General features: G+C 41.8%; 2 protein-coding genes across 6 annotated transcripts in view; both read left to right on the top strand.

Annotated features, from left to right (window-relative positions):
* Nucleotides 1-10,867, top strand: part of HEATR5B (HEAT repeat containing 5B) — a 55,973-nt gene extending 45,106 nt beyond the window's left edge. For both annotated transcript variants that reach the window (XM_083831392.1, XM_083831393.1), the window contains exons 33-36: nucleotides 756-980; nucleotides 3,484-3,635; nucleotides 7,144-7,357; nucleotides 8,896-10,867. In XM_083831392.1, the coding sequence (XP_083687518.1) occupies nucleotides 756-980; nucleotides 3,484-3,635; nucleotides 7,144-7,357; nucleotides 8,896-9,200 (896 nt within the window). In that variant the 3' untranslated portion in view covers nucleotides 9,201-10,867. The remainder of the gene's footprint in view (nucleotides 1-755; nucleotides 981-3,483; nucleotides 3,636-7,143; nucleotides 7,358-8,895) is intronic.
* A 1,960-nt stretch (nucleotides 10,868-12,827) lies between these two features.
* STRN (striatin) overlaps nucleotides 12,828-17,131 on the top strand; it is a 69,574-nt gene continuing 65,270 nt past the window's right edge. For 3 of the 4 annotated variants that reach the window (XM_083831621.1, XM_083831620.1, XM_083831619.1), the window contains exon 1: nucleotides 12,828-13,348. In XM_083831621.1, the coding sequence (XP_083687747.1) occupies nucleotides 13,052-13,348 (297 nt within the window). In that variant the 5' untranslated portion in view covers nucleotides 12,828-13,051. The remainder of the gene's footprint in view (nucleotides 13,349-17,131) is intronic. The other variant, XM_083831618.1, reaches the window with a different exon arrangement.

Here is a 17,131-nt window from a genome sequence, read left to right as displayed (position 1 = left end):
GAAAGAGACTTAACTATCTGAAGTAAGTTGTAGATTGTTATTGTGCACCTAAACCCAATACTTCCATTCTTTCAATACTACCCTTCTTTCAATTCTAAAGGTGTTTGGAGTCTACATACATTATTAAAACCTGTTCTGTTGAAGTTCTTGTTTGTCTAAAGTCAGGTTTTGTGTTATTTGACCAGTACTACTTGAGTTTGCCTAACACGCACAAGGCAGGACTGGCTGCATAAAACTTACAGGTAGCTGTTTTCTTCAGAAAAGTAATGCTGTAGGAGGAGGATCACTTTTGTCTCCTTTGTAGAGTAAACACATGACTACAGCTTTTGTCCAGAATGTAAGTAACTCAAATGAACTTCCTCATGCTGCTTCTGAGGCTTGTAACACCACCAGCTTCCTTGGAAAGTGCCCTAACCTGGACACCTGCTTCCAGATCAATTACTGTATTTCTTTGTTTACAGGATCCTAGACATATGCAGATCATGTTTTAAGATACTTAATTCTCTCATGGAAGCTATGCAGGGAAAAATTTTAATAGCTGAATCATTATTGAATTGATAACAAGCGTTGGCTTGTATGAGTTTGGTTAAGATACACACCGCAGTAATTCACCAGTACTACTGAAGTTGACCTGCACATATTCCTTGTTAGCAGTTTATCTTGCTAGCCATGTATAACCTTTTTGAGAAAGCTGAAGAGGTTATCTACCACACTGTTTGAAATTAACTCCAGAAATTCTACTTTGTCTTGTTTAGGTTGTATGACAGTTCTGCCCACTATCCTATTTCTAATTACAAGAGTGTTGAAAGAAACGGCTGTAAAATCAGCAGATAATCAGGTCCCACCTCCAGTCAGTGCAGCACTTCAAGGAATAAAAGCTATTGTTACTCTTCCAACAGTCAAGACTGACGAAACTCAAAAACAGTGGGCAAGTCTTATCCGCAGTACTCTGGCATCTGTCTTGGAATACTCGCAACCTGGTAAGTGGTTTGCAGTGCAGGAAACTTAGAGAGCTGGGTTTTGCCTTAATGAAAAGGCAAGTATTGTGTATGTCTATAATTTAATAGGTTGCATATCTGAGGGTTGGAGATTAAAAGTGGCAGTGAATTGCTTGTAAAACTGAAACAGGAGGAAGATCCGAGTGCACACAGCTTAACTAATAGAAGTTATGAAGCAGGTTGTTTTGAAGACAAACACAACATTGGCTTTAAGAAAATACAGATATACCTTAGGAGATTCCCTCACAGTTTTTTCCGTGTTGGTCTGTTTTCTTTGGCAATATTGGTCATAACCTCCTATTAGAAATTTTGCCTTCTGCAACTCATCTTGCAGGTCCCCTTTCTTCAGGTGCTTTCTTCAGGGTATTTTGCTGTACTAGTTTAGACTTTGCTCTTCCATTTTGAATTCCATTACAGAGTATTTATTTTGTGCTTTATATTTTCATCTCAGCTAATTTTATCAGTCTTCATAGTTTCAGCTAGTGACTTGTTTCTGGAACTTGGAAATCTACCTTCTGATACCAATCAGTCTTTCTGACACCTGAACAATGTCTCGCAAGTAAAGTCTGAAGGAGTTCCAAGCTGAATTCACTTCACTTCCTAGGCCATGGGTCAATTTCTGTGACTACTGGCAACTCGAGAGATGTTGGCAAGGCCCGAGCAAACTATCATTTCCACCCCTCCTTTCCTCAGAATACCTGCTAGCCTAAATGAAAGGAGATTTTAATTGCCAAAATGGTGTCTGTAGAGAAACTGATCTGTTTACTGAAACTGCAGTTGTCCCATACTGTACATGGACTCAACACTTTAAATTAAGCCTCAAGGAAAATGGCAGTCTGTATCTTTTAAGTGCTTGCTGACAGGATTTGTGTAGTCTTAATGACAGTGAATGTTAAAGTGAATGAATATGAAGACAGCAAGGGATAATTGTGGCAAAGTTCATACTGGAGTAGGAAATTCACAATACCGTTGCAGGCTTTCAGTGGTTAGAAAAAACCCTACCCCTGCCAAAAAAAATCTGTTACCCACCAGCAGGATGTCTGCTGTGTCTGTTTAGAGAACTACAGGCTACTTCTGTTGGTTCCCATTTGTACTTTGTGGTGTTCTTCAAAAAGGAAAAAAGATGTACAGTCTCAGTTTGCATAGTTAGCAAAAAAGAGAGACAAAGATTTTTCATTTGCATAATGGCAGTTCAGCCAAAAAACATCCCATTGGATCCCCAAGGAACCATTTATGGAGTCTAAAGAGAAGCTTGAATGGAGTTACTCATGTGACATATAGGGAGTGAGTAGGTAATTGCAAACAGTCCTGAAAATGTCTGAAGGGGAAAGATCAGTGTGTTTGCATTATCCAAGTCAAAATTCTAATTTGTTCTGTCATATCAGCTCTTGTCTTCCAGCTTTTTGTTACTGTAAAGGTTCCCCAGTTCATCTTTCTACAAACATTATTGGGCTTTAGGCTCTTTGCAGATGGTTCCTTGCAAGACTGTAAATTTTCCCAGTCTTTTGTGAAGTGGGGCATATCACCCAAGAATCTAAGCAAGGTCTGCTGCATACAATTTCAAGTCTTGTGATTCAATAAAATTCAAAACAAAACCCACCACCACCCAAAACCAAACAACAACAAAACACAAAACCCTGCCACGTGTTTGTCCCTTAATGCTTGGAGTCCTCTTTTTGAAGTGAGTTTTCACATCGTGGCTAAGCCAGCCTAATGACTAGCTGACATCTGTAGAAGGATGTCATGCTGCCTTTGTTTTTGCTGTCTATATAGCTGTTGCTTCATTGGTTCTGCTCTCCCTTGAGAGTCATAGCAATCTGGCAACAAAACCAACAGAGAAGTACTTAATTTTTTCCCCTGTTGATGGAGCTTCATGAATGAGATCCACGAAGAGCTGGTGTAAGGAGAAAAAAGAATGAGAACTGCAAATACAGATGAATTAGAAAAGAAGGGAAGGTTAAAGTAGGACTACCTTTCTTTTGGTGACAGCCACCAGATCAGCTTGTCTATTAGGTAAAACCTCATGTTATGTGAAAGTTGTTGCCTGCTGTTTATCAGTTTCTTACTCTGGTGTATCAGCTGAAGAGAACAACAACAACAACAAAAAGAAAGATTATATTTTTAATGGGGAAAAGATTTCAAAAATACATTTCCCCACCTTGTTTACACTTCGAAAACAAAAATGTGACTTGTTCAGAGAAGTGTGCATGATGTTTTTGGCTTGATATTTGTTTTGGAAAGTTTGAATCACTTTATTTAAACAGCTATTAGAAAAGAGTTGCTCAGCTTTAAATTTTCAGTCACAGTCAAATAACAATAAAAAAGTGATTCTGTAATGAGAAAATGTGTATTTGTATGCAGCTGCAAGTCTTTTTAAGTACATTTATTTCCTCTTCGAGTTTGTGTTCACTGGGTTTTACTAAATAAATTCAAAACCCTTTTTGGAGTAAGCTAACAGTCTGTTTTTTTTTTGTTTTTTTTTCAGAAACCTCTAAGCCTGTTCTTGATGAAGTAAGCATACTTACAGCTATTGCTCTCTTCCTTTGGTCAGCAAGCACTGAAATAATTGGAGTGCAGTCTTTGCAAAATGGATGTATAAACAGATTTAAAAATGCGCTAAATTCCAGTGATCCTTGGGTAAGATCATGATATAGGAATGTGAATGATACAGAGCTGAGAAAAAGTACTTGTGATACATTTACTATGTTTCCTGAATGTTTTGTGATGCCTTTACTTCAGAGACAGATACTGCTTGTCAAAATAACTAGAATTTTCAACATTGTGTTATAGAAACCCCTTAATTATCAAAACAACCCAAAGCAAGTGCTTTTAAGTAGTCTGTTCACGGCCTTGTGCCAGGTACCTGATGTGCAGCTTTTTAAAGGGAAAGTCTGTTTGATGTGTGAAATTTTAGCAAATGGAAAAAGTACGGATACCAGAGAATAGTGAGGTTTTTACACTAACCCTGATCTTTTCTAATACAAACTAAACCACATATTTTGCAGATAAAATTACAGCCCACACTTCTGATGAACCTTGTGCAAATCCTATGCTTATTTTATATGTTCATACAAGACAGTTGAGAAAACACAATTCTGTGGTCACTGTCAAGGGCATCTACAGATTGTGAATTCACCTCTGCCCTTTGCTTTGTCTTTATGAATTGTCTTCTAAATCATTTTCTCACTAAAGAGAGAAAACAATAAGTTGTAGCCTGACTTCGCTCAAGCAGGCTAACGTGCTCTATAGTTAAGCATAGCTGTTCCAGCCACATATACATCAGCATGGTTGAGTGGGTATACAAAGCTGCAGGTGGGAGCTAAAAAGAAATAAATCTCTAGTTTTTCCACAAGCAAGTACTGCAGAGATTCCCGAGAAGGAAAATACGCAGAAAATGCTGACCCACGTAGGGTCACATCGAGGCATTTAGAATCCTGTTCAGATGGAGAGTTCTTCTCTGCAGCACGGCTGGCCTTTTCCATTGTAGACATAAAACTCAGTTGGTTCTCTTCTGAAGCCTAGCTTTGGATGAAAGGCTGCTTAAGATTTTTATGTGTGAATGGAAGTGTCAGCTCTATCATGCAGAAACTTATGTCTTACTCTGTCAGCTCTGTATAAACAGACAAACAGCAAAGTACATCTTTGCCCACCCTGCTGGCAAGCTCTCGGCAAGCTGGAACTTAATGCTAATTCTGTAATTCACAGGGAATGCTTTGACAGCAGCCAGATTGTGTCCAGTCTCCTTGCTGACGTGTAGAGCATATACTCTGTAATGCTTGTTGTGTGTTCATTCTAGTTTTTTAAATATAAACCAGTCATTACTGGATTTGGGGTAAGTTACGAGGCACCTGTTTGTAGTATAAGCACTGAACTGATTATGGAGAGGGGGAACTCTTCTAAAGAAGTACCACTGTCTTAGAAAAAAATACAGGAATATTTTTTAGTACTTGCCTGCAAAAGCCTGAAAGGTTAGATATGCTGTATAATAATATCCTGAAGGCAAGTTCATTTTCTGGAGCTATAGGGTCTCAGATGAGAGACCCTTGACTCTTAATGCTAATTGGTAAGTTTTATGGGAGAGCGCGCCTTACAGACTTCGAAAAAGCCCCGGCTTTACCTTGCAGGAGTTTTTGTGGACTTCTGTGAATGTGAAGTAGTCACAAGATTTATATTTATAAATACGTAGAATAAAAGGAACTTAGATGGAATTATGCTGTCAGATGGAGTTGAAAAACTCGTACTTCAATTATGCATGCATGTAAAAAAAAAAAACACATGCCTTTACTCATTATTTTGAAGGTTAATAACCTTAATTAATAATGAGTAAAGTTTCAAGAGCATAAACAGAAAGGGAGTGGTATGGAGAGATACAGGAATAATTTGTTGAACAAGGTCAAAGATTTTTCTCCTAACGCCTTACTCAGCATACTTTTCAACCATGGAGCTCTGTTAAAAAGCACAGAAATGTTATTTGAGGAATTGTTATTACTTCAGACCTAAAACACTCAACTCTACAGAAAACTTGCAGTCATATATTAACAAACAAACTGAGCTGCATAACTTGTATTTTCTTACTATTAGTTTTTATTATCTATCCTTTTAAATCAATATTTTTATTTATACATCTCTGTTTTCAGTCATCCCCCGTCTCCTCACAGATCACTGTGTTCAGTAATACTTCCTCTGGAATGTTTCTGTTTATGCTTGATAAATCCTTCTGTTCTGGCTTGAGTGTAGTTTGAAAATGTGCTGTTTTATCCACATGCTTGTAGTGTTTTACGTTTTCAACTGCTCTTGGTTATTTGTGTAGCATTTTGGAGAAAGGCTTTTGTGAACCCAACTCAAATGCATTATTAAAAGTTCTTCCAGATAAGACTATCAGTGAGTCATTCTCCCAAATGTTGACTTTACTATTCCCTACTTCTAGCAAAAAGAGGAGGGGCGGGGGAGGAATAGAAAGGAAGGGAGGAGAGGGTACTCGGCTGTACTCGGCTCTGGTGAGGCCGCACCTCGAGTACTGTGTTCAGTTTTGGGCCCCTCGCTACAGGAAGGACATGGACGTGCTCGAGCGAGTCCAGAGAAGGGCGACCAAGCTGGTGAGGGGTCTGGAGAACAAGTCTTACGAGGAGCGGCTGAGGGAGCTGGGCTTGTTCAGCCTGGAGAAGAGGAGGCTCAGGGGAGACCTTATCGCTCTCTACAGTTACCTGAAAGGAGGCTGTAGAGAGGTGGGGGTTGGTCTATTCTCCCACGTGCCTGGTGACAGGACGAGGGGGAATGGGCTAAAGTTGTGACAGGGGAGTTTTAGGTTGGATGTTAGGAAGTACTTCTTTACCGAAAGGGTTATTAAGCATTGGAACGGGCTGCCCAGGGAGGTGGTGGAGTCACCATCCCTGGAGGTCTTTAAAAGACGTTTAGATGTAGAGCTTAGGGATATGGTTTAGTGGAGTACTTAGTGTTAGGTCGGAGGTTGGACTCGATGATCTTGAGGTCTCTTCCAACCTAGAGAAATCTGTGTGAATCTGTGTGTGATATGCGTTCCAGTTCACTCTACGGTTACACATATACTTAAGATAAACGTGTATAAAAGACCATCTATATATAAGATCACTTTGATTTGAGTCATTTTTATAAACTGCATTACCCTTCTGAGATTGTATCTTCAAAAACATTAAATGCTATTCCATCTACTGTTAGTGTTGAGAGTTCTGAGGCTTAAAGATGATGTTCTCTGTGAAACCGTGTGGCTGCCTAGTATGGCATTAACTATTCCTTTCTTTTCTCTGAGTTTCTGTTGTGCAATGCCATTTTGTACCTGCAGGTGATTCTAATTGAAGACTACTGCGCTGTTTAATGGCACAAGAGCAACCCTAAAAAATTTCCCAGAGACAATCCCTTAGTCTTTATGTGAAGTCATGTGTAACTGAAGAATTAGAATCAACTACAATTAAAAAGCTTCTGCTTCTCTTATTGAAAACTGGTCTTACTCAGTTTGTTTCCTTCCTGCTTAGTTGTAGTTGTTTTTGTTTTGTTTTGTTTTTTTTTAATGTAGCGCACGTATCTCACACACATAGATAGCAGATGTTACTAGAATTCCCTGAGTTAACAAGTAACTTTGAGGACAATGTATTTATCTTGATTTCATTAGGTTCAAGCCAAGTGTTACCAGCTTCTGCTTTCTGTGTTCCAACATACCAATCGTGCCCTGTCAACTCCATATATTCATTCATTGGCCCCTATAATGGTGGAGAAGTTGAAAGCTGTGGAAAGGAACCGCCCAAACAACAACTTGGAGCTGTTAGCAGTCCAGGAAGGAATTAAAGTCCTTGAAACATTGGTTGCCCTTGGTGAGGAGCAGAATAGTAAGTATTTAGTTTTTCTAGATAAATGTGTAATTCTAAAATAAAATGTTGAACACTAGGACTCTTGCAGTTTGGAACTTGATGCCATTTTCATAAAACATCTGTGCAACACGCTTTTGTGATTCTATTACTAGAACTTTGTATACAATAGGCTTGTATAATGTGTACAGTATGATTTCAGATTTTGGTGATTACAAAGAAAAATCTAAATGTGAACTGAAGTAGTGATGCTTTCTTGTATTTGGAAATTTATGTGTAAATTTACTTTTTCCCATTTTTTAACTTTTCTATTTATTTTAGCATACTCATCACTTTTATCAGGTTGCTTCTACCATCTCAACAAAGCTTGTTTAGAGAGCCCCAGAAATTGAATTGTACTGGTCAGAATACCTAGATTTGTAGATAGAGACTTCTGTTTGCTTGGTAGATAGAATACAATGTTATAGTTTATCTTTAAGTTCAGTTAGAGTAACTGAAACAATTTAATAACCAAAAGGCTTAGTCTGCAGACCTTGATTGTAATCAGCACTTGAAGTCAGTTGTAAAAATATTACTTTTTTTTTTCCCCAACGTATTCCCTGTTGATATTTCTCTTCATTGATGATATACAAAAACACACTAAATGCGTGTTTTCTTGAGTGCCATTGTACTTCTGGCATAGTTGTTTCAAACACATGTAAAATGGGAGAATAACTGAAACGAAAGAGGAACCAAAACCTCTGATTTTCACTAGTGCTGCGAGGAGTTAATCACCCCATAAAGGTTTTTACATCTATATTAATTCTAGGGAAAAATCCATTAATACTCAGATAACCTACAAATTTTCAAATAAATGAGTTACCATTAGTGTTTAAGTTCTTCAAAATTTGCAGTTAACATTTTACACGTTTCAGAGGTGTACTTGTATCCTATCTAGATAGGGCTAATTTTTCTACTACTTTAGTTGATTTTTTTGTTTTCAAGATGAACTCTGTGCCATTTTCAGCTGTGGTCTTGTTAGTTTTTGCTAGCCCATTACATATTTGTAATGGTAGTTTTTGAATTGATAACTTCCAAGATGGAGTAACATACCAGATAAATGTCCCTGACTTTTTAGTGAACAGTTGCATAGTAATAGCAGTTCTGTTATGCTCAATGGGGAGGCTGCTTTTCAGATTCAGTTGAATAATGTTTGTCTGTCAGAAGAGTGTTTTAAAGTCCTTTAATATGATAGTCACTCTACATTTTAAGATCTGTTATCAATGATCTGCAGTCAGACTGCGCAAAGGCATCTCTAAAGATGTGTCAGGAGCAAAATAACTGTGATGAACAAAAATAGAAGTCTGAAGCACAATTCTGATAAGCAAGGTTTGAGTGACCAAAGGACAGGAAACGGTCTTCATATTGTTTGTTCTTGATAGTCTCATTTGTAATTACAGTGCTTATTGTCAATTTGGAAAACAAAATAACCCATATTAGACTAGTAACTGATGCAGTTCTTTTGTTTTGTTTTGTTTCCTTCTGATATGATTGTTACTCTTTTTTTCTTTTACTTTTAGGAGTCCAGTTGCTTGCACTTCTTGTTCCCACTCTGATCTCCTATTTACTGAACGAAAATGCCTTTGCTTCTGCATCTACAGTATCTAAGGATCTTCATGAGTTTGCACTTCAAAATCTAATGCACATCGGTCCACTTTACCCACATGCTTTCAAGACGGTAATGGGAGCTGCTCCCGAATTAAAAACACGTCTAGAAACTGCAGTCCGAGCAAGTCAGGCCAGCAAAGCAAAAGCAGCTGCTAGGCAACCACCACCCACAGTACATTCCACCCCAACAATTAAACTGAAAACTAGCTTTTTTTGAATTACTTTTATTATTTTTGGACTGCTCACTAGTCAGAAGCATTACATTATCCCTGATGTGTTACTGCATATATGTCTGTAATTTTGTGAAATTTGTATGTTAAAGGCTAATAGAGCTTTGTGTAATTACTTGAAATCCATGCATTACAAGGGAAGTGGTGTTACTAGTATTTGTATAGATTTTTGAGAAGTAGAATGTGATCATATTTATGAATTTACGTTATAAATTATCCACCAAAAAACCCTATTGTCTATCTCATGAAATTGTTTTATTTATTTTTAAAAGGTACCCTGAACCTTTCTGAATGGTTTTTGAAATGTTGTGACTGTTATCCTACCATTGTGGCAACACACTAACACAGTGGGGATAGAGGGAAGAGGGGAAGCTGTTATGCAGCACTTCCTGTATACCATGGGGAATTTTGAGTGTAGAAGTACGCACTTTTTCTTTTTAAAACAAACTAGGGAAGGGGGTTGCCAGACACTGTAGATCATTTCAGCTTGCATGAAGAGAAAAAAAAAAAGACAACTTTAAGCCTTTCTCAAGGTGAACAGTCAAGCATGCGGTTGTAATGAGTCGTCTTTACTTATGTGATGTATATTTCGTTTAGGTCCATTTCCATGCTTGAAAATTAATAAAGGATTCCAAGAATCTTAATACCCTATCTCTTCTAAGATAAATTAAAAAGAAAAAAATGCATTGGAAAATGACTTTATAAAGAGGACTGTCTGCTATCTGGAGTTTTGTAGCTGTAGAATTTGGCCGTTGTAAGGTGCTGTGTGTTATAGCAGTCTCCCCATTCTATCAGACACTAGTTGATTATGATGACTATGTGCGCTGCTTTTTGTTCAGATTCCTAGACATTTACTGCTTCCTGCAAAATTTAGTCTCATTGGATATATCTTATCTATAGTCTTGATAAAGTTTGCAGAGCCAATGACTTGCGCCTTTTGCACCTTTACCAAGTGTAAGGGAGCAGAACACAAGCATGAGCCAGGCTCCTCCAATTTTTCCTTCCCTTACCAGGCTTTTATTTTTTTATTTTTTTTAAAAAAGCACATGGCTCCCATCTGAGTGAGTTTGATTAGCAGATTTTGGAGCTTAAAGAGAGCTCATGTGCTGTGCTGACCTTATGGCACAAGAGCCAGCAACTCCCAACGGTCATGTCTGCCTTCTGCCAGACCTTCCCCTTCATACTGGCAGAAGTAGAGAACCATGTATTTTCTTGTATATACAAGTCTGACTTGCATGAAGTTTTTGACACTACTATTGAATTTGTAGACTTCCATAGGGCTCTTTCTATACATTTTGCTTTATGGAGAAGTCATGTAACTGGAAGACTAGGCTAGGACTGTTGGTTTTCATCTCTTCTGTTTGGTGTTTTTCTGGATATAACAGCACTCTGTAAAAACTGTATATATTTTAGAAGCTTCACTTGAACCTAAATATAACAAAGGGATAGTAAATAGAAATGAACACGATTAATAGTTGGTTGAAATATTTGTAGATCATTATTTTTGCATAATCACTTGCCTCTGGTCTTTCATTTCCCACAGGAGCTTATGTAACCCTTTGAGGGCCTTTGCAAAATGAAGGACAAAGTAATGCTTTTTTGCTCTTTGTATTTGGTGTGTGAAAAATGTTTAACATAAAGATATCTGAAAGCCTTTTATTTCACACTGATTCTTTTAGCACTAAAGTGAGGACAAGAAGTTTGCGCCATAACAGAAACACAAACTCTAGTTTTTCAAATGTTTTTCATAAATGTGTTAATAAGAATAGCTTTCAAGTCTTGTTCCCTTCCTACTGGAGTTAAAGATGCATGCAGCAGTAAAAATAGTATGCCGTACGCGAGAAGTAATTTCACTATTTTCGTCATCTTTGCATAGTGGGATTGAAGTTGATCAAAATCTTAATGCTCAACATTACAACACTATTTTGCTCACCAGTTGTTCTGAATGTGTTCAACATTTAAGGAAAAGTTCAGTGAAAGTGTTAAGGAAACTTTCACTGCACAACTGAACACAAGTATTTTGCAAGTAAAAATTAGAAAAGTTTATAACCTGCTTCATTCCTCCCCCCCAGTAGTGTAGTAGTTGACAACTGGTATTTGTTGGAAACTTTTTGTCTATAATCAAGGTTGTCTTTATTTACTGTAATTTTTTATCTCAGCACTTTCGTGTTTTGCTTACACTCTAGTTAAAAAGACATCTGAAAACTTAGAAAAGGGGGTGGGGGGAAGTGTAGCAATCAAGCATAACTAAAGTCTGTAGAAAAACAGTAAAAATGTTAGCAGAAGGGAAAATAATGCTAGATAGATACAGAGATATAGGGAAGGGAGAGGTTTTTCTATGTACACTGTGATGGTATACAACAGACTCAACCTTCATTTGTGTACATGCTTCTCTAGTTTCTAGTCTTCGCTTGCTTTACTTGCTCTGGATATGAAAAATATGACCATGTGGTTTTACATAATATTTTTGCATCAAACTTCATTTGATTAAAAAAACAAAACTTCAAATGTCTGTAGTGCTTATTTTTTTTTCTTTTGTCACACTCCTTTTCATCATTTTCCTTGTTGCTGGCCATCTTGCTGCGCTTTTACATGAAGCTTGTTGCTCCGTTTCCCCTTCAAGTCTTTCCTCTCGGCTGTTTCCTTCCTTTCTCAGTGAGCCTTGTTGTTCTGCCCTGTTTCTCGACCAGGTTTCCCCCAGACTGCGTTTCCAGCTGGGTGCTTTTGGTGATGTTCCCCTGCAGTTCACGATCCTTTCTGTAAGCTTCCTTAATTATTTTTCCCCTCTTTAAAAGTGTCCAGAGGCTGCCCACCAGCCGCAGTTATAACTTCTCAGGTCTGGGTTATGAAGCCAAGCGCGATTTCAGAACAGCTAGAGCGGAACAGGAAGCGCTGCTTGAGCAAGCAGCGGAGTGCTTGTGGGGCGCATAGGGGCTGATGTTGACGCTGCGAGCTGAGGATGTCCCATCGCGGCTCGGCAGCCACCCATCTGAGGCTGATGCAGTCTTCCACGTGTCTGTCTTCACGGGAAGAGGTCTGAGAGCTGCTAGCACAAAGTCCTGCTGTAAAGCCTGGTGGTGGTGGTGCGCATCTTTCTTTAGCAAGCCCAGCTTCTTGTGTAGCAGGGAAACTAAGCCCAGCTTTGGTATTTTTGTGCTTCTGGGAAAGGTATGAGAGAGCAATGCTTCTGACAGCTTGTGCCCTCAACCTGGGGTGTTGCCATCGGTCTCAAAAAGCCTTGTTTATCCTTTCAGAAGAGGCAGTGTGGTAATTCCTGAGAAGCACTGTTGTGCCATCCTAAAGGTTTTCAGGAAACCCAACACTCTGTGGTGGACCTATAGTTTCCCGTGCCTTGACACTGAGCAGTGCTGCGAGCGTGGCCAGACAAGAACAGAACCTAACCACCAGGAGCTGAAATCGCAGCCTTTGCTGGACGTTTGTGGAGCTGCCGCACGACACTTGTCCCTTTCATGTCCCCAGTGAGCCCCAGCGCGGCACTGCCCGGGGAGGAGGAGGAGGAGGAGGAGGAGGAGGAGGAGGAGGAGGAGGAGGAGGAGGAGGAGGAGGAGGAGGAGGAGGAGGAGGAGGAGGAGGAGGGGGGGGGGGGGGGGGGGGAAGTTCCCTCTGCCGGCCTCCCTTCGCCGCCGCCCGTGGGCACTACATCTCCCAGCAGGCCTGGCGGCCGACTCGCTCTCCGGGATTGTCCCCGTCGGGCCGCGGTAGCAGGCGGCGGGGGCGGCTGTCAGGCGGTGACGGCGGCGGGCGGGCGGGACGCGCCCAGGTCGCTGCCGCTGCCGGGACGCGGCTGGGCGGGGGCGGCGGCGGAGCCGGCCCGGCCATGGACGAGCAAGCGGGGCCCGGCGTTTTCTTCAGCAACAACAACAACAACAACGCGCTGCTGCTGCCGCCGCCGGCCGGCGGGCCGGGGCTGGAGCCGGGAGAGGCGGCGGCGGCGGGAGGAGGAGGAGGAGGCGGCGGCGGCGGCGGCGGCGGGGGGGTCTCCGGTGCCGCCGCGCCGGTGCCGGCGTCCCGGGCTCAGTACAGCGTGCCGGGCATCCTGCATTTCCTGCAGCACGAGTGGGGCCGCTTCGAGGCGGAGCGCGCCGAGTGGGAGGCGGAGCGGGCGGAGCTGCAGGTAGGGAGCCCCGGCGGGGCACGGCGCGACATGGCGGCGGGCAGGTACCCCCGGCGGGGCACGGCGCGACATGGCGGCGGGCGGCTCCCGGCCGCTCCCCTGCCCCACCGCCGGGGGCCTGCGGCCGGGGGAGGCGCTCGGCTGCCCCCGGCGGTGGGGCTGCGGGGCTGCGGCGTGCGCCCGGAGCCGTCCGGGGGTGCCGGGGCTCGGCGGCAGCTGATGGGTGGCCGGGGGAGCGCTGCCTTCCCGGGGGAGCTTCCTCGGGCTTGTTCAGCAGAGGAGTCTCGGTTGTAAATCCTCCCAGCCCGCCTTAGCGGGAGCCGTGTCTCCTGGGCTTCCTTCTTGGGTCTCCCGTCCTCGCCCCTAACTTCCTGGCCATCTCTTGTCTTTCTGTTCCTTTCCTTGAACGTGCTGTCTTCGTAGAGAGAGTCTTGAGCCAGTTTAGCAACATCAGCCACTTCTCTGTTTTTTTCTTTTTTCTTTTCTCTTTTTAATTCGCAGGAAAGTCACCCCTTTAATTGTACTTTCTATAGTAACATCGAGCAAAACCCCTCTGAGAAGAGTGGCAGATGTGACGTTCCTCGCCCAGCCTTGGTTCCCTTGCAGGAACTCAAACGAAGTGGTTGTGAGCACGAGAGAGATGTAATTTTTATTCTAACCTCAGTGCTTTGATGAAAAATTTGTTAGTAGCAGAATCGCGTTTCTATTCACTATATCCAGTAATTATTACGTAGACAGTAACCAGCTTAGGTTTGTGTAACAAGAACACTGCGTGTCACATATCGAGGTATTTATGAGACTCCCCTGGGTGTTTTTGCATAGCTGATACAGGTCTCACAGATTGCTCTGGAGAACAACGTCTGTTTTACAGGTCCTCAGAAGTTCTGCCAGTACTCTCCTAGTAATAACACTGTGCACATTTATAGTGCCCTCCAAGACAAGGGGCAGGCATGCCATTCCTCCCCTTCTTCCCCCGCCTTCCCAAGCATCCCTCAAAAGCTTGGTGAGTGTCACGGAAGAGACAGCAGGAAGGAAGCAGAGTGTTGAAGCTGTGTGCCGAAGTCGTGTATTCTCGGTGGCAGAACTGGGAATATAACCCGATTACAAGTTGCTTGCTTCAACTCCTTTGGCTCTTGCCAAAACGTCTCAATAAAGTTATAATTAGCTGTGACTGGCATTGCCACAAGCCGTAACAGCATTTATCTGCTGCAGAGTCATGTTCAGAAAGGTGTAAAATTCTTGGCTGTCTCCGCAGGCATCAGGCATGACGTCTGCTGTGACCGTGTTCGGTCGAATGTGCTTTGATCCGTGTGAGAGGTTTGCGTTAGGGGCTCGGCAGCTGCAGGAGGGCTTTTCGAGGTGCTGCGTGTGCAAGCGAACGATGAGCAGCGTTAATTAAAAACAGATTCCACGCTGCTTCCGAAGCCTTTTGTTGGCCTATATATTTGGAAGTGTTTAACAGAATAATGGAAATTTGAGGTCATGCAGTCTCTCTCTCTCGAGATAAAGATACAATGCTCCTGATTGTACTTTACTGGCCTTCCGTCCAATGTAAATTAAATGTTAGATTGCCTGCTCTCTTGGAAGGCTGTGTGGCAGGGATCCTCTTTTGTATGGTGTTGTTAATATCCCATAAATTTTATCTCTAATTCATCTTGCTTCTTAGAGGTTGACTTTTTATCTCTAGTTTCTTACTGCTGTGATATTTAAATACTTGAGATATTGCCCTGCTTGGCTGCTGCTCCGCAGTCAGTGATTAGTTAAGCTATACTCTCTTTCTGAAAACTACCTCATAAGTCAATCCAACTGTGATTTCCTGTCTTCCTTTTCTTCCCCTCTGGGCTTCTTTTTCTTTTTTTCTTTTTTCTTTTTTTTTTTTTCCTTGTAATTAGTTGTGTGGAATTAAATGTGATATTCAGCTAGAGTACCTTTCTGTTGAGTTATGTGATGCTTATTCAGGTGACACACACCCTTTCCCGGAGTTTAGAAAAATACGTGAATTGACATGTCAGGCATCTTGCTCTCTTCCTAATTACTGGTCTAACACTGCTTTCCCAAGGTTTTTCTTCCTATCAAGTGCCTAAATTTTGCTTCCCCTGGCAAGTATCCATGTTTGCTGTGATTTTCTAATTATTCTTCTTTAATCTTTAAAAACTATTATTGCCTCTACTATATAATCTTCTTCATTCAGGGTGAAAGAGGACTTCAATATTTATGTCTATGCAAGTGTCATTAGTAAGCTGTGTATTTCAAGTCAAATTGAAAACAGATTCATACAGGGCTTCCCTAGATGCGTATATGCTAATTATGTATTTCACTATTAACGCTTGCTTTGTGTTTACAGTACTCTGACATCTGCAGATTGAAAAATTACCCTAATAATAAACTTTCATGATGCCTTGTGTAGTAATTCACTAGGAATAAATACTAACTTTACTATTTTTCCTTCTGGTATTCACAAACCATGTTTTATAGTGCTATCGCTTGTTTTTGTATCTTTTCAGAAACGAGCAACTTTCTTTTTGTTAAGTTCTGTAGGAGCTGCTTGGGAGAGTTGACAAGAACGGGTTTCCTGTTCTGGAAAAGGTTTAAGCTTCCAAATTTTTTTTTTTTCCATTCTGCATTTTTCTGGACTGCATTTCCACGGCATTTCAAAGTTGTCATTATGCGTTGGACCAGCCCATCCCAACAGCTTGATCAAGAGACGAGCACGTGCACAGACCCACGGGCATTTTCATCTTTCCTGGAGGCGCACAGGGTTTGATCTGCTGCCTGGCCTCAGCCGTGGGCCTTCTGCCTGCCCGGGGGTGGTTCCCTGTTTTGCTCCGTTGTTGGTGGCGTTAATGAGCAGCGTTAATGAGCAGCGCACCGCGTTCGGGGGCAGCATGTGGGGGCCCTGTATTGGGAGCTCCCGGCGGAGTCAGTGGGGAAGGCTTCCCAGGGGAACGCTCTGTTGCTCCTAGGGAGTAAGGTGCATGTTTTGCTTTTGACAAATCAATGCCTTTCTGGCAAAGATGCTGGTTTGCAGATACTCTGCTGGTGTGCCCGACATTTCACAAATGCTCTAAATTGCAGCAAACTGCTATACCATGTATGTGTAGGCACCCCAAACCCTGCTAAGGAATTTTCTTGCTCCTGTCCTCTCCGCTGATAGCTTTCATTTCTTCCGACTGATAACTGTTTCTCCGAAGTGGTGGAATGGTTGGAGTAGAGGGACCCGATACGGTTATGCCGAAATTGTTTTGACTAGGTAAGCTTTCCTTTGAGAAGGCTTGCAAAGAGGTTATGGAGAAAGGCGAATATCCTGTGTTTGTCTCTCTGCAGCTCTGTTGAAAATATTCCTGTTGTAAGACAGCGCCAAGAGGGGGGGGAGAGAGAGAGAGAGAGAGAGGCGAGAAAAAAAAAGATAGGGAAGGAGTTATGAAATGAGATAAATTGTGGTTAAATGATAGCAAACAACTGTAATAAAAGGAATGTGGTGGAAATGACAGATAAACACTTGAGGTCGGTTATGGAAGTCGGATTTAGCAATTGCAGCTCCCTGGGGGTCACTGGTGGTGATCTTCCCTCCTGCTGCTGCTTTTCTGAGGCAAAAGGCAGGCAGTGAAGCCAGGCTTAGTGAATGGCAAGATTGTGGCCTTGGAGATAGGCGAGCTAAAGTAATGAGGAGAGGGGGCAAATCAGACAGATGGCTCTGGCTATTTATAGTGTGTTTTAGGACATTGGTTACTCGATTCAGAAATAGTTGATATTTACTGTTAGTTGGCTTTTAGATCGTGGTCT

Source organism: Anser anser, assembly GCF_964211835.1.
Source record: "Anser anser genome assembly, chromosome: 3".
Taxonomy (NCBI): domain Eukaryota; kingdom Metazoa; phylum Chordata; class Aves; order Anseriformes; family Anatidae; genus Anser; species Anser anser.
The sequence above is the reverse complement of the archived record's forward strand: the minus strand, read 5'-3'. Positions and strand labels throughout refer to the sequence as shown.